The sequence below is a fragment of the Salvelinus alpinus genome, chromosome 7 (assembly GCF_045679555.1).
Source record: "Salvelinus alpinus chromosome 7, SLU_Salpinus.1, whole genome shotgun sequence".
NCBI classification, from domain to species: Eukaryota; Metazoa; Chordata; class Actinopteri; order Salmoniformes; family Salmonidae; genus Salvelinus; species Salvelinus alpinus.
Genome location: NC_092092.1, coordinates 71,490,089 through 71,514,380, shown reverse-complemented (window position 1 = coordinate 71,514,380; position 24,292 = coordinate 71,490,089). Strand labels below are relative to the sequence as shown.

General features: G+C 44.0%; 2 protein-coding genes across 2 annotated transcripts in view; both read right to left on the bottom strand.

Moving 5' to 3' along the window:
- Window positions 1–1,589: 1,589 nt before the first annotated feature.
- Window positions 1,590–22,672, bottom strand: LOC139581914 (trichohyalin-like). The gene is made up of 5 exons (XM_071412111.1): window positions 22,651–22,672; window positions 4,834–5,855; window positions 3,606–3,825; window positions 2,496–3,562; window positions 1,590–2,408 (listed from the first exon to the last, which is right to left on the bottom strand). The coding sequence occupies exons 1-5, from the start codon at window positions 22,670–22,672 to the stop codon at window positions 1,590–1,592; spliced, it is 3,150 nt and encodes a 1,049-aa protein (XP_071268212.1).
- Window positions 22,673–23,944: 1,272 nt separating this feature from the next.
- LOC139581913 (girdin-like) overlaps window positions 23,945–24,292 on the bottom strand; it is a 27,314-nt gene continuing 26,966 nt past the window's right edge. Inside the window, exon 27 of the mRNA XM_071412110.1 lies at window positions 23,945–24,192. Within this exon, the coding sequence (XP_071268211.1) occupies window positions 24,125–24,192 (68 nt within the window). The 3' untranslated portion in view covers window positions 23,945–24,124. The remainder of the gene's footprint in view (window positions 24,193–24,292) is intronic.

The window sequence follows — 24,292 nt, the reverse complement described above, 5'->3', positions numbered from 1 at the left end:
GCAGATCGTCTAGAACCAGTCACTGAATAATGAGATGGAGAGAACAAGGGTGAGAGAGAGGGAGAGAGATGAAAAGAGAGTGATACTCATTATCCCTACCAGATTTCATCACTGTCTCGTCACTGAGAGCTCTCTCTCTTTCTCTGGCTCTCGTAGAATGACAAAAGAAGCCCAATTACACTACCATATATAATTAACTTAAAGCTCCATTTACTGTCATTTCTCATAACAAACACTGACAATTATGTTTATCCATCAAATAAGTTTTCTTTAAAATGAAATACAATTGTATATGTCACATGTGCCAAATGCTTGCTTAGGAGCCCTTCCCAATGATGCAGGGTAAACAAATATATAATGACAATAAAAACAGAGGAATAAAATACACTATCATGGAGCTCTATACAGTACAGAGAGTACCAGTACCAGATCAATGTGGAGCTATATACATGGAGTACCAGTACCAGATCATTGTGGAGCTATATACAGGGAGTACCAGTACCAGATCAATGTGGAGCTATATACAGGGAGTACCAGTACCAGATCAATGTGGAGCTATATACAGGGAGTACCAGTACCAGATCAATGTGGAGCTATATACAGGGAGTACCAGTACCAGATCAATGTGGAGCTATATACAGGGTGTACCAGATCAATGTGGAGCTATATACAGGGAGTACCAGATCAATGTGGAGCTATATACAGGGTGTACCAGTACCAGATCAATGTGGAGCTATATACAGGGAGTACCAGTACCAGATCAATGTGGAGCTATATACAGGGTGTACCAGTACCAGATCAATGTGGAGCTATATACAGGGAGTACCAGTACCAGATCAATGTGGAGCTATATACAGGGTGTACCAGATCAATGTGGAGCTATATACAGGGAGTACCAGTACCAGTACAATGTGCAGCTATATACAGGGAGTACCAGTACCAGTACAATGTGCAGGGGTTCAAGGTATTTTAGGTAGATATGTACATTAGGCAGGGTAAAGTGACTACCACTGGTTGAATTAACGTTGTTTCCACATCATTTCAACCCTCAACATTTTTGTTGATGTTGAATCAACGTGGAGAACTGAATGGATTTGAAAAAGTCATCAATGTAAGGGAAATTAGTATTTTTTTCATCCGACTTTTAACCTAAATCCAATGACATGGTGAATTTTTGATTTATTCACATTGAATTCACGTTAGTTGACAACTCAACCAAATGTAAATCAAAACTAGACATTGAACTGACGTCTGTGCCCAGCTATATACAGGGAGTATATGTGTACATGTGTGTGCGTGTGTGTTTGTGTTTGTGTTGTGTCAGTATCCGTGTGTGTGTGTTATGTATGTGTGTGCACGTATGCAGTGTATGTGAATGAGTGGGAGTGTCAATGTAGTGATTGTGAGTGAGTGAGTGAGTGTGTGTGTGTAGGGTCAGTGCAAGATAGGGTCAGTGTAGATAGTCCAGGCAACCATTTAATGAACTATTTAGCAGTCTTATGGCTTGGGGGGTAGAAGGTGTCTCGGAGCCTGTTGGTCCGAGAGCCGATGTTTCGGACCAGTTTGCCAGACAGTAGCAGAGTAAACAGTCAATGAATTGGATGGCGCCGTCGTTCCCTCTTCACGCCTGTGCGGTTTACAGTCTGGAGGCGCCGTCGTTCCCTCTTCACGCCTGTGCGGTTTACAGTCTGGAGGCGCCGTCGTTCCCTCTTCACGCCTGTGCGGTTTACAGTCTGGAGGCGCCGTCGTTCCCTCTTCTCGCCTGTGCGGTTTACAGTCTGGAGGCGCTGTCGTTCCCTCTTCACGCCTGTGCGGTTTACAGTCTGGAGGCGCCGTCGTTCCCTCTTCACGCCTGTGCGGTTTACAGTCTGGAGGCGCCGTCGTTCCCTCTTCTCGCCTGTGCGGTTTACAGTCTGGAGGCGCTGTCGTTCCCTCTTCTCGCCTGTGCGGTTTACAGTCTGGAGGCGCTGTCGTTCCCTCTTCACGCCTGTGCGGTTTACAGTCTGGAGGCGCCGTCGTTCCCTCTTCACGCCTGTGCGGATTACAGTCTGGAGGCGCCGTCGTTCCCTCTTCACGCCTGTGCGGTTTACAGTCTGGAGGCGCCGTCGTTCCCTCTTCACGCCTGTGCGGTTTACAGTCTGGAGGCGCCGTCGTTCCCTCTTCACGCCTGTGCGGTTTACAGTCTGGAGGCGCTGTCGTTCCCTCTTCTCGCCTGTGCGGTTTACAGTCTGGAGGCGCTGACGTTCCCTCTTCTCGCCTGTGCGGTTTACAGTCTGGAGGCGCTGTCGTTCCCTCTTCTCGCCTGTGCGGTTTACAGTCTGGAGGCGATGTCGTTCCCTCTTCACGCCTGTGCGGATTACAGTCTGGAGGCGCCGTCGTTCCCTCTTCACGCCTGTGCGGTTTACAGTCTGGAGGCGCCGTCGTTCCCTCTTCACGCCTGTGCAGTTTACAGTCTGGAGGCGCCGTCGTTCCCTCTTCACGCCTGTGCGGTTTACAGTCTGGAGGCGCCGTCGTTCCCTCTTCACGCCTGTGCGGTTTACAGTCTGGAGGTGCCGTCGTTCCCTCTTCTCGCCTGTGCGGTTTACAGTCTTGAGGCGCTGTCGTTCCCTCTTCTCGCCTGTGCGGTTTACAGTCTGGAGGCGCTGACGTTCCCTCTTCTCGCCTGTGCGGTTTACAGTCTGGAGGCGCTGACGTTCCCTCTTCTCGCCTGTGCGGTTTACAGTCTGGAGGCGCTGTCGTTCCCTCTTCACGCCTGTGCGGTTTACAGTCTGGAGGCGCTGTCGTTCCCTCTTCTCGCCTGTGCGGTTTACAGTCTGGAGGCGCTGTCGTTCCCTCTTCACGCCTGTGCGGTTTACAGTCTGGAGGCGCTGTCGTTCCCTCTTCTCGCCTGTGCGGTTTACAGTCTGGAGGCGCTGACGTTCCCTCTTCTCGCCTGTGCGGTTTACAGTCTGGAGGCGCTGTCGTTCCCTCTTCTCGCCTGTGCGGTTTACAGTCTGGAGGCGCTGTCGTTCCCTCTTCACGCCTGTGCGGTTTACAGTCTGGAGGCGCTGTCGTTCCCTCTTCTCGCCTGTGCGGTTTACAGTCTGGAGGCGCTGACGTTCCCTCTTCTCGCCTGTGCGGTTTACAGTCTGGAGGCGCTGTCGTTCCCTCTTCTCGCCTGTGCGGTTTACAGTCTGGAGGCGCTGTCGTTCCCTCTTCACGCCTGTGCGGATTACAGTCTGGAGGCGCTGACGTTCCCTCTTCACGCCTGTGCGGTTTACGGTCTGGAGGCGGTGAGGTTCCCTCTTCACGCCTGTGCGGTTTACAGTCTGGAGGCGCCGTCGTTCCCTCTTCACGCCTGTGCGGATTACAGTCTGGAGGCGCTGTCGTTCCCTCTTCACGCCTGTGCGGTTTACAGTCTGGAGGCGCTGAGGTTCCCTCTTCACGCCTGTGCGGTTTACAGTCTGGAGGCGCCGTCGTTCCCTCTTCACGCCTGTGCGGTTTACAGTCTGGAGGCGCTGTCGTTCCCTCTTCACGCCTGTGCGGTTTACAGTCTGGAGGCGCTGTCGTTCCCTCTTCACGCCTGTGCGGATTACAGTGGAGGCGCTGTCGTTCCCTCTTCACGCCTGTGCGGATTACAGTCTGGAGGCGCTGTCGTTCCCTCTTCACGCCTGTGCGGATTACAGTCTGGAGGCGCTGTCGTTCCCTCTTCACGCCTGTGCGGTTTACAGTCTGGAGGCGGTGAGGTTCCCTCTTCACGCCTGTGCGGTTTACAGTCTGGAAGCGCTGTTTTTCCCTCTTCACGACTGTGCGGTTTACCGTCTTGAGGCGCTGTCGTTCCCTCTTCTAGACTTTATGGTTTACAGTCTGGAAGAAATGTCGTTCCCTCTTCACGACTGTGCTGTTTCCAGTCTTGAGGCGCTGTCGTTCCCTCTTCACGACTGTGCGGTTTACAGTCTGGAGGCACTGTCGTTTCCTCTTCACGACTGTGCAGTTTCCAGTCTGGAGGCGCTGTCGTTTCCTCTTCACGCCTGTGCGGTTTACAGTCTGGAGGCGCTGTCGTTCCCTTTTCACGACTGTGCGGTTTACAGTCTGGAGGCGCTGTTGTTCCCTTTTCACGACTGTGCAGTTTACAGTCTGGAGGAGCTGTCGTTCCCTCTTCACGCCTGTGCAGTTTACAGTCTGGAGGCGCTGTCGTTCCCTCTTCACGCCTGTGCGGTTTACAGTCTGGAGGCGCTGTCGTTCCCTCTTCACGCCTGTGCGGTTTACAGTCTGGAGGCGCTGTCGTTCCCTCTTCACGACTGTGCGGTTTACAGTTTGGAGGCGCTGTTGTTCCCTTTTCACGACTGTGCGGTTTACAGTCTGGAGGCGCTGTTGTTCCCTCTTCACGCCTGTGCGGTTTACAGTCTGGAGGCGCTGTCGTTCCCTCTTCACGCCTGTGCGGTTTACAGTCTGGAGGCGCTGTCGTTCCCTCTTCACGACTGTGCGGTTTACAGTCTGGAGGCGCTGTTGTTCCCTTTTCACGACTGTGCGGTTTACAGTCTGGAGGCGCTGTTGTTCCCTTTTCACGACTGTGCAGTTTACAGTCTGGAGGAGCTGTCGTTCCCACTTCACGACTGTTCGTTTTACAGTCTTGAAGTGCTGTCGTTCCCACTTCACGACTGTGCAGTTTACAGTCTTGAGGCGCTGTCGTTCCCTTTTCACGACTGTGCGGTTTACAGTCTGGAGGCGCTGTTGTTCCCTTTTCACGACTGTGCGGTTTACAGTCTGGAGGCGCTGTCGTTCCCTCTTCACGACTGTGCGGTTTCCAGTCTTGAGGCGCTGTTATTCCCTTTTCACGACTGTGCGGTTTACAGTCTGGAGGCGCTGTCGTTCCCTCTTCACGACTGTGCGGTTTACAGTCTGGAGGCGCTGTCGTTCCCTTTTCACGACTGTGCGGTTTCCAGTCTTGAGGCGCTGTTTTTCCCTTTTCACGACTGTGCGGTTTACAGTCTGGAGCCGCTGTCGTTCCCTTTTCACGACTGTGCGGTTTCCAGTCTTGAGGCGCTGTCGTTCCCTCTTCACGCCTGTGCGGTTTACAGTCTGGAGGCGCCGTCGTTCCCTCTTCACGCCTGTGCGGTTTACAGTCTGGAGGCGCCGTCGTTCCCTCTTCACGCCTGTGCGGTTTACAGTCTGGAGGTGCTGTCGTTCCCTCTTCTCGCCTGTGCGGTTTACAGTCTTGAGGCGCTGTCGTTCCCTCTTCTCGCCTGTGCGGTTTACAGTCTGGAGGCGCTGACGTTCCCTCTTCTCGCCTGTGCGGTTTACAGTCTGGAGGCGCTGACGTTCCCTCTTCACGCCTGTGCGGTTTACAGTCTGGAGGCGCTGTCGTTCCCTCTTCTCGCCTGTGCGGTTTACAGTCTGGAGGCGCTGACGTTCCCTCTTCTCGCCTGTGCGGTTTACAGTCTGGAGGCGCTGTCGTTCCCTCTTCTCGCCTGTGCGGTTTACAGTCTGGAGGCGCTGTCGTTCCCTCTTCACGCCTGTGCGGATTACAGTCTGGAGGCGCTGTCGTTCCCTCTTCACGCCTGTGCGGTGTACAGTCTGGAGGCGGTGAGGTTCCCTCTTCACGCCTGTGCGGTTTACAGTCTGGAGGCGCCGTCGTTCCCTCTTCACGCCTGTGCGGATTACAGTCTGGAGGCGCTGTCGTTCCCTCTTCACGCCTGTGCGGTTTACAGTCTGGAGGCGCTGAGGTTCCCTCTTCACGCCTGTGCGGTTTACAGTCTGGAGGCGCCGTCGTTCCCTCTTCACGCCTGTGCGGTTTACAGTCTGGAGGCGCTGTCGTTCCCTCTTCACGCCTGTGCGGTTTACAGTCTGGAGGCGCTGTCGTTCCCTCTTCACGCCTGTGCGGATTACAGTGGAGGCGCTGTCGTTCCCTCTTCACGCCTGTGCGGATTACAGTCTGGAGGCGCTGTCGTTCCCTCTTCACGCCTGTGCGGATTACAGTCTGGAGGCGCTGTCGTTCCCTCTTCACGCCTGTGCGGTTTACAGTCTGGAGGCGGTGAGGTTCCCTCTTCACGCCTGTGCGGTTTACAGTCTGGAAGCGCTGTTTTTCCCTCTTCACGACTGTGCGGTTTACCGTCTTGAGGCGCTGTCGTTCCCTCTTCTAGACTTTATGGTTTACAGTCTGGAAGAAATGTCGTTCCCTCTTCACGACTGTGCTGTTTCCAGTCTTGAAGCGCTGTCGTTCCCTCTTCACGACTGTGCGGTTTACAGTCTGGAGGCACTGTCGTTTCCTCTTCACGACTGTGCAGTTTCCAGTCTGGAGGCGCTGTCGTTTCCTCTTCACGCCTGTGCGGTTTACAGTCTGGAGGCGCTGTCGTTCCCTTTTCACGACTGTGCGGTTTACAGTCTGGAGGCGCTGTTGTTCCCTTTTCACGACTGTGCAGTTTACAGTCTGGAGGAGCTGTCGTTCCCTCTTCACGCCTGTGCAGTTTACAGTCTGGAGGCGCTGTCGTTCCCTCTTCACGCCTGTGCGGTTTACAGTCTGGAGGCGCTGTCGTTCCCTCTTCACGCCTGTGCGGTTTACAGTCTGGAGGCGCTGTCGTTCCCTCTTCACGACTGTGCGGTTTACAGTTTGGAGGCGCTGTTGTTCCCTTTTCACGACTGTGCGGTTTACAGTCTGGAGGCGCTGTTGTTCCCTCTTCACGCCTGTGTGGTTTACAGTCTGGAGGCGCTGTTGTTCCCTCTTCACGCCTGTGCGGTTTACAGTCTGGAGGCGCTGTCGTTCCCTCTTCACGACTGTGCGGTTTACAGTCTGGAGGCGCTGTTGTTCCCTTTTCACGACTGTGCGGTTTACAGTCTGGAGGCGCTGTTGTTCCCTTTTCACGACTGTGCAGTTTACAGTCTGGAGGAGCTGTCGTTCCCACTTCACGACTGTTCGTTTTACAGTCTTGAAGTGCTGTCGTTCCCACTTCACGACTGTGCAGTTTACAGTCTTGAGGCGCTGTCGTTCCCTTTTCACGACTGTGCGGTTTACAGTCTGGAGGCGCTGTTGTTCCCTTTTCACGACTGTGCGGTTTACAGTCTGGAGGCGCTGTCGTTCCCTCTTCACGACTGTGCGGTTTCCAGTCTTGAGGCGCTGTTATTCCCTTTTCACGACTGTGCGGTTTACAGTCTGGAGGCGCTGTCGTTCCCTCTTCACGACTGTGCGGTTTCCAGTCTTGAGGCGCTGTTTTTCCCTTTTCACGACTGTGCGGTTTACAGTCTGGAGCCGCTGTCGTTCCCTTTTCACGACTGTGCGGTTTACAGTCTGGAGGCGCTGTCGTTCCCTCTTCACGACTGTTCGTTTACAGTCTGGAGGAGCTGTCGTTCCCTCTTCACGGCTATGCATTTTACAGTCTTGAGGCGCTGTCATTCCCTCTTCACGACTGTGCTGTTTCCAGTGTTGAGGCGCTGTCGTTCCCTCTTCACGACTGTGCTGTTTCCAGTCTTGAGGCACTGTCGTTTCCTCTTCACGACTGTGCAGTTTCCAGTCTTGAAGCGCTGTCGTTCCCTCTTCACGGCTGTGCGGTATACAGTCTGGAGGCGCTGTCGTTCCCCTTCACGACTGTTCGGTTTACAGTCTGGAAGTGCTGTCGTTCCCTCTTCACGACTGTTCGGTTTACAGTCTGGAGGAAATGTCGTTCCCTCTTCATGACTGTGCGGTTTACTGTCTGGAGGAAATGTCGTTCCCTCTTCATGACTGTTCGGTTTACAGTCTGGAGGAAATGTTGTTCCCTCTTCATGACTGTGCGGTTTACTGTCTGGAGGAGCTGTCATTCCCTCTTCATGACTGTTCGGTTTACAGTCTGGAGGAAATGGCGTTCCCTCTTCATGACTGTGCGGTTTACAGTCTGGAGGAAATGTCGTTCCCTCTTCATGACTGTTCGGTTTACTGTCCGTTTATTGGTGTACTATTTCTCAAGGTTTTAGCTATTTCTCTTCCGAGTGGAGAGTTCATGTTTCATTCAGTCATGGCATCACCAAGTGGGATGGAGACAAAAAGAGAGAGAGGATGGAGAGAATATGCAGGGATAGAGGGTCAGGTAGGAGTTTGGTGATGTGTATGGATGAGGGTCTAATCGGAGGAGTAATGGAGTGGAGGAGAGGTGCGGTGATGTTTATGGATGAGGGTGTGATGGGAGGAGGGATGGAGAGGAGAAGGAGAGGTGGGGTGATGTTTATGGATGAGGGTCTGTTTGGTGGAGGGATGGATTGGAGGATGAGAGGTGGGTGATGTTTATGGATGAGGGTCTGATGGGAGGAGGGATGGAGAGGAGGAGGAGAGGTGGGGTGATGTGTATGGATGAAGGTCTGATAGGAGGAGGGATGGAGAGGAAGAGGAGAGGTGGAGTGATGTTTATGGATGAGGATCTGATGGGAGGAGGGATGGAAAGGAGGAAGAGAGGTTGGGTGATGTGTATGGATGAGGGTCTGATGGGAGGAGGGATGGAGAGGAGGAGGGGTGAGGTGATTTGTATGGATGGGGGAGTGGGGTGGTAAATTGCTTGTGAAATGAAAATGGCTCTTTAGCAGAATCCAGGACACTTGGGCGCTGCCGCTGGATCAATGTGTCTGATTTACCGCCTGAAAGCCTGTCAGAGCGAGGGAGCGGAGGAAAGGGGGATTTGAGAGGAGAGAGGGAGTGAGTGAAAGAGAAGGGGACCAGAATCCTGAGACGGAAGGAGGGAGAGAGGGAAATGTGGAGAGTTCATGAGGGACGCAGAGAAAGAGATGAAAAGGAGCGGATTAGAAGAGTTGATAAGACTGTTCATTCTCCCTCACTCACCACTGCAGGTAATAAACTGGCTAGTGTAATAGCAGTGGTAGTGTTCTACCACTTTCCTCTGTCCCAAAAACAGCACATGTTAACAATATAGACACATGTTAACACTGTAGACACATGTTAACACTGTAGACAGATGTTAACACTTCAGACACGTTAACACTATAGACACAGGTTAACACTTCAAACACATGTAAATACGAAATACACATGTTAACACTTCAGACACATGTTAACACTACAGACACACGTTAAAATTTCAGACACATGTTTACACTAGAGACACATGCTAACGCCTCAAACACATGTTAACACTTCAGACACATGTTAACACTTCAGACACATGTTAACACTTCAGACACATGTTAACACTTCAGACACATGTTAACACTATAGACACATGTTAACACGATAGACACATGTTTACACTTCAAGCACATGTTAACACTTCAGACACATGTTAACACTATAGACACAAGTTAACACTTCAGACACATGTTAACACTATAGACACATGTTAACACTTCAGACACATGTTAACACTTCAGACACATGGTTCCACTGCAGACACATGTTAACACTTCAGACACATGTTAACACTTCAGACACATGTTAACGCTACAGACACATGTTAACACTATAGACACATGCTAACACTTCAGACACATGTTAACAATTCAGACACATGTTTATACTATAGACACATGTTAACACTTCAGACACATGTTAACACTTCAGGCAAATGTTAACAATATAGACACATGTTAACACTTCAGACACATGTTAACACTTCAGACACATGTTACCACTGCAGACACATGTTAACACTTCAGACACACGTTAACAATTCAGACACATGTTTATACTATAGACACATGTTAACACTTCAGACACATGTTAACACTTCAGACACATGTTATCACTATAGACACATGTTAACACTTCAGACACACGTTAACAATTCAGACACATGTTTATACTTCAGACACATGTTAACACTTCAGACACATGTCAACACTTCAGACACATGTTAACACTATAGACACATGTTAACACTATAGACCCATGTTAACACTTCAGACACATGTTAACACTTCAGACACATGTTAACACTATAGACCCATGTTAACACTTCAGACACATGTTAACACTTCAGACACATGTTAACACTATAGACCCATGTTAACACTTCAGACACATGTTAACACTTCAGGCACATGTTAACACTATAGGCAAAGTTTAACACTTCAGACACATGTTAACACTTCAGACACATGTTAACACTTCAGACACATGTTAACACTTCAGACACATGTTAACACTTCAGACACATGTTAACACCTCAGACACATGTTAACACTTCAGACACATGTTAACACTACAGACACATGTTAACACTATAGACCCATGTTAACACTTCAGACACATGTTAACACTTCAGACACATGTTAACACTATAGGCAAAGTTTAACACTTCAGACACATGTTAACCCTATAAACACATGTTAACACTTCAGATACATGTTAACACTTCAGACACATGTTACATTTACATTTTTACATTTTAGTCATTTAGCAGACGCTCTTATCCAGAGCGACTTACAGTAGAGTGCATACATTTTATTACATTTTTACATACTGAGACAAGGATATCCCTACCGGCCAAACCCTCCCTAACCCGGACGACGCTATGCCAATTGTGCGTCGCCCCACGGACCTCCCGGTTGCGGCCGGCTGCGACAGAGCCTGGGCGTGAACCCAGAGACTCTGGTGGCGCAGCTAGCACTGCGATGCAGTGCCCTAGACCACTGCGCCACCCGGGAGATGTTAACACTATAGACACATGTTAACACTTCAGACACATGTTAACACTTCAGACACATGTTAACACTATAGACACATGTTAACACTATAGACACATGTTAACACGATAGACACATGTTTACAATTCAAGCACATGTTAACACTTCAGACACATGTTAACACTTCAGACACATGTTAACACTATAGACACATGTTAACACTTCAGACACATGTTAACACTTCAGACACATGTTACCACTATAGACACATGATAACACTTCAGACACATGTTAACACTTCAGACACATGTTACCACTATAGACACATGTTAACACGATAGACACATGTTAACACTTCAGACACATGTTAACACTATAGACACATGTTAACACGATAGACACATGTTAACACTTCAGACACATGTTAACACTTCAGACACATGTTAACACTTCAGACACATGTTAACACTTCAGACACATGTTAACACTATAGACACATGTTAACACTTCAGACACATGTTAACACTTCAGACACATGTTAACACGATATACACATGTTACCACTTCAGACACATGTTAACACTTCAGACACATGTTAACACTATAGACACATGTTAACACTTCAGACACATGTTAACACTTCAGACACATGTTAACACTATAGACACATGTTAACACAATAGACACATTTTAACACTATAGACACATGTTAACACAATAGACACATGTTAACACTATAGACACATGTTAACACTTCAGACACATGTTAACACTTCAGACACATGTTAACACTTCAGACACATGTTAACACTTCAGACACATGTTAACACTTCAGACACATGTTAACACTTCAGACACATGTTAACACTTCAGACACATGTTAACACTTCAGACACATGTTAACACTATAGACACATGTTAACACTTCAGACACATGTCAACACTTCAGACACATGTTAACACTTCAGACACATGTTAACACTTCAGACACATGTTAACACTTCAGACACATGTTAACACTTCAGACACATGTTAACACTTCAGACACATGTTAACACTTCAGACACATGTTAACACTTCAGACACATGTTAACACTTCAGACACATGTTAACACTTCAGACACATGTTAACACTATAGACACATGTTAACACTTCAGACACATGTCAACACTTCAGACACATGTTAAAACTATAGACACATGTTAACACTTCAGACACATGTTAACACTTCAGACACATGTTAACACTATAGACACATGTTAACACTTCAGACACATGTTAACACTATAGACACATGTTAACACTTCAGACACATGTTAACACTATAGACACATGTTAACACGATAGACACATGTTAACACTTCAGACACATGTTAACACTTCAGACACATGTTAACACTTCAGACACATGTTAACACAATAGACACGTGTTAACACTTCAGACACATGTTAACACTATAGACACATGTTAACACTTCAGACACATGTTAACACTTCAGACACATGATAACACTTCAGACACATGTTAACACTATAGACACATGTTAACACTTCAGACACATGTTAACACTTCAGACACATGTTAACACTATAGGCAAAGTTTAACACTTCAGACACATGTTAACACTTCAGACACATGTTAACACTTCAGACACATGTTAACACTTCAGACACATGTTAACACTATAGACACATGTTAACACTATAGACACATGTTAACACGATAGACACATGTTAACACTATAGACACATGTTAACACTATAGACACATGTTAACACTTCAGACACATGTTAACACTTCAGACACATGTTAACACTATAGACACATGTTAACACTTCAGACACATGTTAACACTTCAGACACATGTTAACACTATAGGCAAAGTTTAACACTTCAGACACATGTTAACACTTCAGACACATGTTAACACTTCAGACACATGTTAACACTTCAGACACATGTTAACACTATAGACACATGTTAACACTTCAGACACATGTTAACACTATAGACACATGTTAACACTTCAGACACATGTTAACACTATAGACACATGTTAACACTATAGACACATGTTAACACTTCAGACACATGTTAACACTTCAGACACATGTTAACACTATAGACACATGTTAACACTTCAGACACATGTTAACACTTCAGACACATGTTAACACTTCAGACACATGTTAACACTTCAGACACATGTTAACACTTCAGACACATGTTAACACTTCAGACACATGTTAACACTTCAGACACATGTTAACACTATAGACACATGTTAACACTTCAGACACATGTTAACACTTCAGACACATGTTAACACTATAGACACATGTTAACACTTCAGACACATGTTAACACTTCAGACACATGTTAACACTTCAGACACATGTTAACACTTCAGACACATGTTAACACTTCAGACACATGTTAACACTTCAGACACATGTTAACACTTCAGACACATGTTAACACTTCAGACACATGTTTACACTATAGACACATGTTAACACGATAGACACGTGTTAACACTATAGACACATGTTATCACTATAGACACATGTTAACACGATAGACACGTGTTAACACTTCAGACACATGTTAACACTTCAGAAACATGTTAACACTTCAGACACATGTTAACACTTCAGACACATGTTAACACTTCAGACACATGTTAACACTTCAGACACATGTTAACACTTCAGACACATGTTAACACTTCAGACACATGTTAACACTTCAGACACGTGTTAACACTTCAGACACATGTTAACACTATAGACACATGTTAACACTTCAGACACATGTTAACACTATAGACACATGTTAACACTATAGACACGTGTTAACACTTCAGACACATGTTAACACTTCAGACACATGTTAACACTTCAGACACATGTTAACACTTCAGACACATGTTAACACTTCAGACACATGTTAACACTTCAGACACATGTTAACACTATAGACACATGTTAACACTATAGACACGTGTTAACACTTCAGACACATGTTAACACTTCAGACACATGTTAACACTTCAGACACATGTTAACACTATAGACACATGTTAACACTTCAGACACATGTCAACACTTCAGACACATGTTTATACTATAGACACATGTTAACACTTCAGACACATGTTTATACTATAGACACATGTTAACACTTCAGACACATGTTAACACTTCAGACACATGTTAACACTTCAGACACATGTTAACACTTCAGACACGTGTTAACACTTCAGACACATGTTAACACTATAGACACATGTTAACACGATAGACACGTGTTAACACTATAGACACATGTTATCACTATAGACACATGTTAACACGATAGACACGTGTTAACACTTCAGACACATGTTAACACTTCAGACACATGTTAACACTTCAGACACATGTTAACACTTCAGACACATGTTAACACTTCAGACACATGTTAACACTTCAGACACATGTTAACACTTCAGACACATGTTAACACTTCAGACACATGTTAACACTTCAGACACATGTTAACACTTCAGACACATGTTAACACTATAGACACATGTTAACACTTCAGACACATGTCAACACTTCAGACACATGTTAACACTTCAGACACATGTTAACACTTCAGACACATGTTAACACTTCAGACACATGTTAACACTTCAGACACATGTTAACACTTCAGACACATGTTAACACTTCAGACACATGTTAACACTTCAGACACATGTTAACACTTCAGACACATGTTAACACTTCAGACACATGTTAACACTATAGACACATGTTAACACGATAGACACATGTTAACACTTCAGACACATGTTAACACTATAGACACATGTTAACACGATAGACACATGTTAACACTTCAGACACATGTTAACACTTCAGACACATGTTAACACTTCAGACACATGTTAACACTTCAGACACATGTTAACACTATAGACACATGTTAACACTTCAGACACATGTTAACACTTCAGACACATGTTAACACGATATGCACATGTTACCACTTCAGACACATGTTAACACTTCAGACACATGTTAACACTATAGACACATGTTAACACTTCAGACACATGTTAACACTTCAGACACATGTTAACACTATAGACACATGTTAACACAATAGACACATTTTAACACTATAGACACATGTTAACACTTCAGACACATGTTAACACTTCAGACACATGTTAACACTTCAGACACATGTTAACACTTCAGACACATGTTAACACTATAGACACATGTTAACACTTCAGACACATGTCAACACTTCAGACACATGTTAACACTTCAGACACATGTTAACACTTCAGACACATGTTAACACTTCAGACACATGTTAACACTTCAGACACATGTTAACACTTCAGACACATGTTAACACTTCAGACACATGTTAACACTTCAGACACATGTTAACACTTCAGACACATGTTAACACTTCAGACACATGTTAACACTATAGACACATGTTAACACTTCAGACACATGTCAACACTTCAGACACATGTTAAAACTATAGACACATGTTAACACTTCAGACACATGTCAACACTTCAGACACATGTTAAAACTATAGACACATGTTAACACTTCAGACACATGTTAACACTTCAGACACATGTTAACACTATAGACACATGTTAACACTTCAGACACATGTTAACACTATAGACACATGTTAACACTTCAGACACATGTTAACACTATAGACACATGTTAACACGATAGACACATGTTAACACTTCAGACACATGTTAACACTTCAGACACATGTTAACACTTCAGACACATGTTAACACAATAGACACGTGTTAACACTTCAGACACATGTTAACACTATAGACACATGTTAACACTTCAGACACATGTTAACACTTCAGACACATGATAACACTTCAGACACATGTTAACACTATAGACACATGTTAACACTTCAGACACATGTTAACACTTCAGACACATGTTAACACTATAGGCAAAGTTTAACACTTCAGACACATGTTAACACTTCAGACACATGTTAACACTTCAGACACATGTTAACACTTCAGACACATGTTAACACTATAGACACATGTTAACACTATAGACACATGTTAACACGATAGACACATGTTAACACTATAGACACATGTTAACACTATAGACACATGTTAACACTTCAGACACATGTTAACACTTCAGACACATGTTAACACTATAGACACATGTTAACACTTCAGACACATGTTAACACTTCAGACACATGTTAACACTATAGGAAAAGTTTAACACTTCAGACACATGTTAACACTTCAGACACATGTTAACACTTCAGACACATGTTAACACTTCAGACACATGTTAACACTATAGACACATGTTAACACTTCAGACACATGTTAACACTATAGACACATGTTAACACTTCAGACACATGTTAACACTATAGACACATGTTAACACTATAGACACATGTTAACACTTCAGACACATGTTAACACTTCAGACACATGTTAACACTATAGACACATGTTAACACTTCAGACACATGTTAACACTTCAGACACATGTTAACACTTCAGACACATGTTAACACTTCAGACACATGTTAACACTTCAGACACATGTTAACACTTCAGACACATGTTAACACTTCAGACACATGTTAACACTATAGACACATGTTAACACTTCAGACACATGTTAACACTTCAGACACATGTTAACACTATAGACACATGTTAACACTTCAGACACATGTTAACACTTCAGACACATGTTAACACTTCAGACACATGTTAACACTTCAGACACATGTTAACACTTCAGACACATGTTAACACTTCAGACACATGTTAACACTTCAGACACATGTTAACACTTCAGACACATGTTTACACTATAGACACATGTTAACACGATAGACACGTGTTAACACTATAGACACATGTTATCACTATAGACACATGTTAACACGATAGACACGTGTTAACACTTCAGACACATGTTAACACTTCAGAAACATGTTAACACTTCAGACACATGTTAACACTTCAGACACATGTTAACACTTCAGACACATGTTAACACTTCAGACACATGTTAACACTTCAGACACGTGTTAACACTTCAGACACATGTTAACACTATAGACACATGTTAACACTTCAGACACATGTTAACACTATAGACACATGTTAACACTATAGACACGTGTTAACACTTCAGACACATGTTAACACTTCAGACACATGTTAACACTTCAGACACATGTTAACACTTCAGACACATGTTAACACTTCAGACACATGTTAACACTTCAGACACATGTTAACACTATAGACACATGTTAACACTATAGACACGTGTTAACACTTCAGACACATGTTAACACTTCAGACACATGTTAACACTTCAGACACATGTTAACACTATAGACACATGTTAACACTTCAGACACATGTCAACACTTCAGACACATGTTTATACTATAGACACATGTTAACACTTCAGACACATGTTTATACTATAGACACATGTTAACACTTCAGACACATGTTAACACTTCAGACACATGTTAACACTTCAGACACATGTTAACACTTCAGACACGTGTTAACACTTCAGACACATGTTAACACTATAGACACATGTTAACACGATAGACACGTGTTAACACTATAGACACATGTTATCACTATAGACACATGTTAACACGATAGACACGTGTTAACACTTCAGACACATGTTAACACTTCAGACACATGTTAACACTTCAGACACATGTTAACACTTCAGACACATGTTAACACTTCAGACACATGTTAACACTTCAGACACATGTTAACACTTCAGACACATGTTAACACTTCAGACACATGTTAACACTTCAGACACGTGTTAACACTTCAGACACATGTTAACACTATAGACACATGTTAACACTATAGACACATGTTAACACTATAGACACATGTTAACACTTCAGACACATGTTAACACTTCAGACACATGTTAACACTTCAGACACATGTTAACACTATAGACACATGTTAACACTTCAGACACATGTTAACACTATAGACACATGTTAACACGATAGACACATGTTAACACTTCAGACACATGTTAACACTTCAGACACATGTTAACACTTCAGACACATGTTAACACAATAGACACGTGTTAACACTTCAGACACATGTTAACACTATAGACACATGTTAACACTTCAGACACATGTTAACACTTCAGACACATGATAACACTTCAGACACATGTTAACACTATAGACACATGTTAACACTTCAGACACATGTTAACACTTCAGACACATGTTAACACTATAGGCAAAGTTTAACACTTCAGACACATGTTAACACTTCAGACACATGTTAACACTTCAGACACATGTTAACACTTCAGACACATGTTAACACTATAGACACATGTTAACACTATAGACACATGTTAACACGATAGACACATGTTAACACTATAGACACATGTTAACACTATAGACACATGTTAACACTTCAGACACATGTTAACACTTCAGACACATGTTAACACTATAGACACATGTTAACACTTCAGACACATGTTAACACTTCAGACACATGTTAACACTATAGGAAAAGTTTAACACTTCAGACACATGTTAACACTTCAGACACATGTTAACACTTCAGACACATGTTAACACTTCAGACACATGTTAACACTATAGACACATGTTAACACTTCAGACACATGTTAACACTATAGACACATGTTAACACTTCAGACACATGTTAACACTATAGACACATGTTAACACTATAGACACATGTTAACACTTCAGACACATGTTAACACTTCAGACACATGTTAACACTATAGACACATGTTAACACTTCAGACACATGTTAACACTTCAGACACATGTTAACACTTCAGACACATGTTAACACTTCAGACACATGTTAACACTTCAGACACATGTTAACACTTCAGACACATGTTAACACTTCAGACACATGTTAACACTATAGACACATGTTAACACTTCAGACACATGTTAACACTTCAGACACATGTTAACACTATAGACACATGTTAACACTTCAGACACATGTTAACACTTCAGACACATGTTAACACTTCAGACACATGTTAACACTTCAGACACATGTTAACACTTCAGACACATGTTAACACTTCAGACACATGTTAACACTTCAGACACATGTTAACACTTCAGACACATGTTTACACTATAGACACATGTTAACACGATAGACACGTGTTAACACTATAGACACATGTTATCACTATAGACACATGTTAACACGATAGACACGTGTTAACACTTCAGACACATGTTAACACTTCAGAAACATGTTAACACTTCAGACACATGTTAACACTTCAGACACATGTTAACACTTCAGACACATGTTAACACTTCAGACACATGTTAACACTTCAGACACGTGTTAACACTTCAGACACATGTTAACACTATAGACACATGTTAACACTTCAGACACATGTTAACACTATAGACACATGTTAACACTATAGACACGTGTTAACACTTCAGACACATGTTAACACTTCAGACACATGTTAACACTTCAGACACATGTTAACACTTCAGACACATGTTAACACTTCAGACACATGTTAACACTTCAGACACATGTTAACACTATAGACACATGTTAACACTATAGACACGTGTTAACACTTCAGACACATGTTAACACTTCAGACACATGTTAACACTTCAGACACATGTTAACACTATAGACACATGTTAACACTTCAGACACATGTCAACACTTCAGACACATGTTTATACTATAGACACATGTTAACACTTCAGACACATGTTTATACTATAGACACATGTTAACACTTCAGACACATGTTAACACTTCAGACACATGTTAACACTTCAGACACATGTTAACACTTCAGACACGTGTTAACACTTCAGACACATGTTAACACTATAGACACATGTTAACACGATAGACACGTGTTAACACTATAGACACATGTTATCACTATAGACACATGTTAACACGATAGACACGTGTTAACACTTCAGACACATGTTAACACTTCAGACACATGTTAACACTTCAGACACATGTTAACACTTCAGACACATGTTAACACTTCAGACACATGTTAACACTTCAGACACATGTTAACACTTCAGACACATGTTAACACTTCAGACACATGTTAACACTTCAGACACGTGTTAACACTTCAGACACATGTTAACACTATAGACACATGTTAACACTATAGACACATGTTAACACTATAGACACATGTTAACACTTCAGACACATGTTAACACTTCAGACACATGTTAACACTTCAGACACATGTTAACACTTCAGACACATGTTAACACTTCAGACACATGTTAACACTTCAGACACATGTTAACACTATAGACACATGTTAACACTATAGACACATGTTAACACGATAGACACATGTTAACACTATAGACACATGTTAACACTTCAGACACATGTTAACACTATATGTGCAACTCCATAAGGAATGTTGTCATTGGGTAACCTGGAGTCCTTATTAACACGGGTCCTTCTAGAGACCTCTGTTCCTCTAGTTCCTGACCATTCACACAATCCCGCTCTGGAAAAGGTTAAGAGTCCACTGCAAAAGTTAAAACATTAGTATTGTGTTGTTTAAAAATGAATATGAACTTATTTTCTTTGCATTATTCGAGGTCTAACAACACTGTATCTTTTTTATTATTTGGACCAATTGTCATTTTCTGCAAATAAATGCTCTAAATGACAATATTATATTTGGAATTTAGGAGAAATGTTGCCAGTAGTTTATAGAATAAAACAACAATGTTCACTTTACCCAAACACATACCTATAAATAGTAAAACCAGAGAAACTGATAATTTTGCAGAGGTCCAGAGCTGTTCGTATACCTGAGAATGTTTCAAATGAAGGTGTTTAAGTGTGCATGTGTTTGCAAGGATCTGCATCTGTATGCGAACAAGATGGAGTGTGTGTGCGTGCTTGCCTGAGACGCTGTTCAATATAGCCTGTGGCCTGAGGGTGTGAGACCAGACGTGCTGAAGGCCCGGGGCGGGGGGACGGGACGGACGCCTCCTCTCCCAGAGTGTTTCCCCACACCCTGGGAGGTTAGGATTATTTTATTTTTATTTTGAGTGTTTAATGTATTAAAAGGGCCGAGGTAATGAATTATAATCTTTAATGCAGCAACCGATCGATACCACAAGAGAATAAATCAGCTTTTACTGAGAGCGTCAAACCCTTTAATACACTAGGAGAGAGAGAGGGAGTAGAGGGAAAGAGGGTGGGAGAGGAGAGAGGAGAGGGGGAGAGAGTAGAAGGAAAGAGGGTGGGGGAGGAGAGAGGGAGAGAGTAGAGGGAAAGAGGGTGGGAGAGGAGAGAGGGAGAGAGTAGAAGGAAAGAGGGTGAGAGAGGAGAGAGGGAGAGAGTAGAGGGAAAGAGGGTGGGAGAGGAGAGAGAGCGGGAGTAGAGGGAAAGAGGGTGGGAGAGGAGAGAGGGAGAGAGTAGAAGGAAAGAGGGTGGGAGAGGAGAGAGGGAGAGAGTAGAGGGAAAGAGTGTGGGAGAGGAGAGAGAGCGGGAGTAGAGGGAAAGAGGGTGGGAGAGGAGAGAGGGAGAGAGTAGAGGGAGAGAGTAGAGGGAAAGAGGGTGGGAGAGGAGAGAGGGAGAGAGTAGAGGGAGAGAGTAGAGGGAAAGAGGGTGGGAGAGGAGAGAGGGAGAGAGTAGAGGGAGAGAGTAGAGGGAAAGAGGGTGGGAGAGGAGAGAGGGAGAGAGTAGAGGGAGAGAGTAGAGGGAAAGAGGGTGGGAGAGGAGAGAGGGAGAGAGTAGAGGGAGAGAGTAGAGGGAAAGAGGGTGGGAGAGGAGAGAGGGAGAGAGTAGAGGGAGAGAGTAGAGGGAAAGAGGGTGGGAGAGGAGAGAGGGAGAGAGTAGAGGGAGAGAGTAGAGGGAAAGAGGGTGGGAGAGAAGAGAGGGAGAGAGTAGAGGGAGAGAGTAGAGGGAAAGAGGGTGGGAGAGGAGAGAGAGCGAAGGAGGTTCCAGGCATAAGTGACATAAGCGATCAAGACCCCCGTCCGCTAGGGCCACCTGACCAATTTTCAACAACAAAAAGTACTTTTAGGAACTCAGTCTGCGTCTCAAAATGTGTTTGTGCAGCAGTTTTTCTCTTGTTATGACAGTCACTCAATTAGCCATGTCAGCTAACAATTTTTTGATTGGTAGTTAGTCTAGCCAGCTGTCTTAACGTGCAGTAATCATGGCCGAACACCGAATCATATCATATTAACATGGTATAAGTCATTACAAAATGTGTAGAGTTGCTGGAAATTTGCTTTAATACGGCAAAAATGTCTCTCCAACCCATGGCAAAATGGGGAGAATTGCATGAAATTTGTTAACAAATAGCAGTTTTCTCTCCGCCCCATGGAAAAATGTGTAGAATTGCAGGAAATAAACTTCTAAACACGAAATGATTTGCCACGAGATGGAGGGGGGGCTCTAACCAAATCTTGCTTAGGGCCCCCAAAAGGCTAGAGCCAGCCCTGAGGCAGGGAGAGAGAGACTGAGAGAGAGGGGCAGACTGAATGAAGGAGGGAAAGTAGGAAGAGAGAAATAGGGAGGGAGAAGTGGTAAAGAAGGAGGGGTGAGGATAGTTACCTTAGGGGTAGGCTCATTGACTAAAAGCCCCCTGAAGCTCTACGATTGTGACAGTTTTGTGAGGAAGCAAGGTTACAGGGTCAGACTCTTGAGTTAAGACAAACACTTATTTTCTCTCTCCTGCTGTCCGTTGTTGTGTTGTTGTTTTTCTCCTCTCAGCAAATCCTCCTCGGTCTCAGAGCGTTTCCACAGCCCAGGGCTAGACTTTAATTAATTAGACCAAACCTTATTTATTCCTCTCTCTCTCTCTCTCTCTCTCTCTCTCGATCTGAGTTCAGTTTTCTAGGTCTCTCATTACACCTTCTCCAGTCCTACAGGTAGCTAGCACCTCCGCCATGAATATCTGATATCACCAAGGTCCGGTAACTACAGTACCACCTCCATCTGACTAAATAATACATAAAAAACAAGCCATTGTCTTGAATATTTCCAAAGCTTTTTAGACCGGGAGTAGGCTTAGTCTGTGTCCGGGAAACCGGACCCTAGTGTCTGCTGTGTCCAATTCAGTATTACTGGCTCGCAGTGTTTGCTAGGTCAGTGTGATTTCAGGCAGGCAGTAAAGCTAAAGCTCTGGCCATTAGCGGCTCTTTAGAGGAGGCCATCCACATTAAAGTTTGATGTCCAGGGCTGAGATAGTTAGATAGACAGACTCAGAACAGGGAGAGAGAGATCTTCACAGACGGATAAACACAGATGGCATTACACCGCTCCCCTTTTCAATTATTTACCCACCACTACAGACACATACTGACAAGTTAAGATGACCACTGGGTTGTGTACTGTATATGTCATTAACTTTTATTCTAGTCTATTGGCTGAAAGGAATCCGAATCAAAATGTCTATTTTTTACACCCGTACTCTTCAAATGTACATGTTGATGACCAGTGGCCTTCAGATATATAATTGATTTTATTCTATTGAACGTAAGAAATGAGGAGTATAAATGTCTTTGTTCTGTGTTTTTATTTCACTGCTTCTCTTCACTTTGTGGTTGCTGTCTGTCTGCCGGTTGCTGTCTGTCTGCAGGTTGCTGTCTGTCTGCAGGTGTCAGATGGTCTAACTGTAATAACCGACTGAGTGGCAGGCCCAATATCATCCTCCACACTCTCACTCACGCTGGATGCATCTCAATTTCTAAACAAAATGTTCAGAGGCTGGGGCCTCATTTTGATTAATGTTGCCATGACAACTACATAATTCATGAATTGTATTAGCGTTCCATTTGTCTTTTTCTGAATCCTAATTCACTGGGGCTTCGGCGGAGAGAAAAGCCTCTCTCTGCTTTTATCCTTTAGTGTCTGTTCTTTCCCCTTAATCCCTCCATCTACCCCACCCTCCCCAAACGAAATGCTGACGTGTTGCCCCCTTGGTGTGGGATGAAGGGAACCAGAATGGCCCTACAGTCGTGATGAACCTACAGGCCTTGTTTCTCATTTAAAAGATGCTCCCTCATCTGATCTGTATTTGTGTCTAGCTAGCTCTACACTGACACCCATTGGCCAGAGGAGGAAATGTTGCTTGTCACCCCAGAAGAACAGAGACATCTCTTCAATAATATACACAAATAGAGTAGTAGCTGGCAGAAAAACATTTCGTTTACAGTGTATGGAAAATGGATCAGAAATACTGTATTTTATTAGGCACCTTTAAAAAATCTGACAAACATTTGAATTTGACACTTTTAATTTGAGTCCCTATCTGGATTTAGATCAGATCTGTATGCAGAGGTCGGATTTGTGCAAATAATCCTGGTATTTCCAGTTGAAGCAGAAAGGCAGTAATTCTCTCTTAGTCCTTACTGGACTGACAGCAGGGGTCTGAGTTGAGATGTCCTTCATTGTTGTCCCCACTCACGGCTAAAACCAAACACACAAACACACAGAGAGGTCCTGTCAAAACCAGTCACTTCACTTCAATTTGTCAGGGCTGGTCAGGGACATCAGTGAAAGTTGGTAC

Bases quoted from the DNA above. Each gene is read 5' to 3' on its own strand.
- LOC139581914 (XM_071412111.1), bottom strand. From the start codon at position 22,672: ATGGCGGAGGTGCTAGCTACCT. The intron at 3,826-4,833 runs GTAAACCGCACA...CATAAAGTCTAG, and splicing joins AACGACAGCGCCTCCAGACT to AAGAGGGAACGACAGCGCCT. The intron at 2,409-2,495 runs GTAAACCGCACA...CGGCGCCTCCAG, and splicing joins AACGACGGCGCCTCCAGACT to ACTGTAAACCGCACAGGCGT.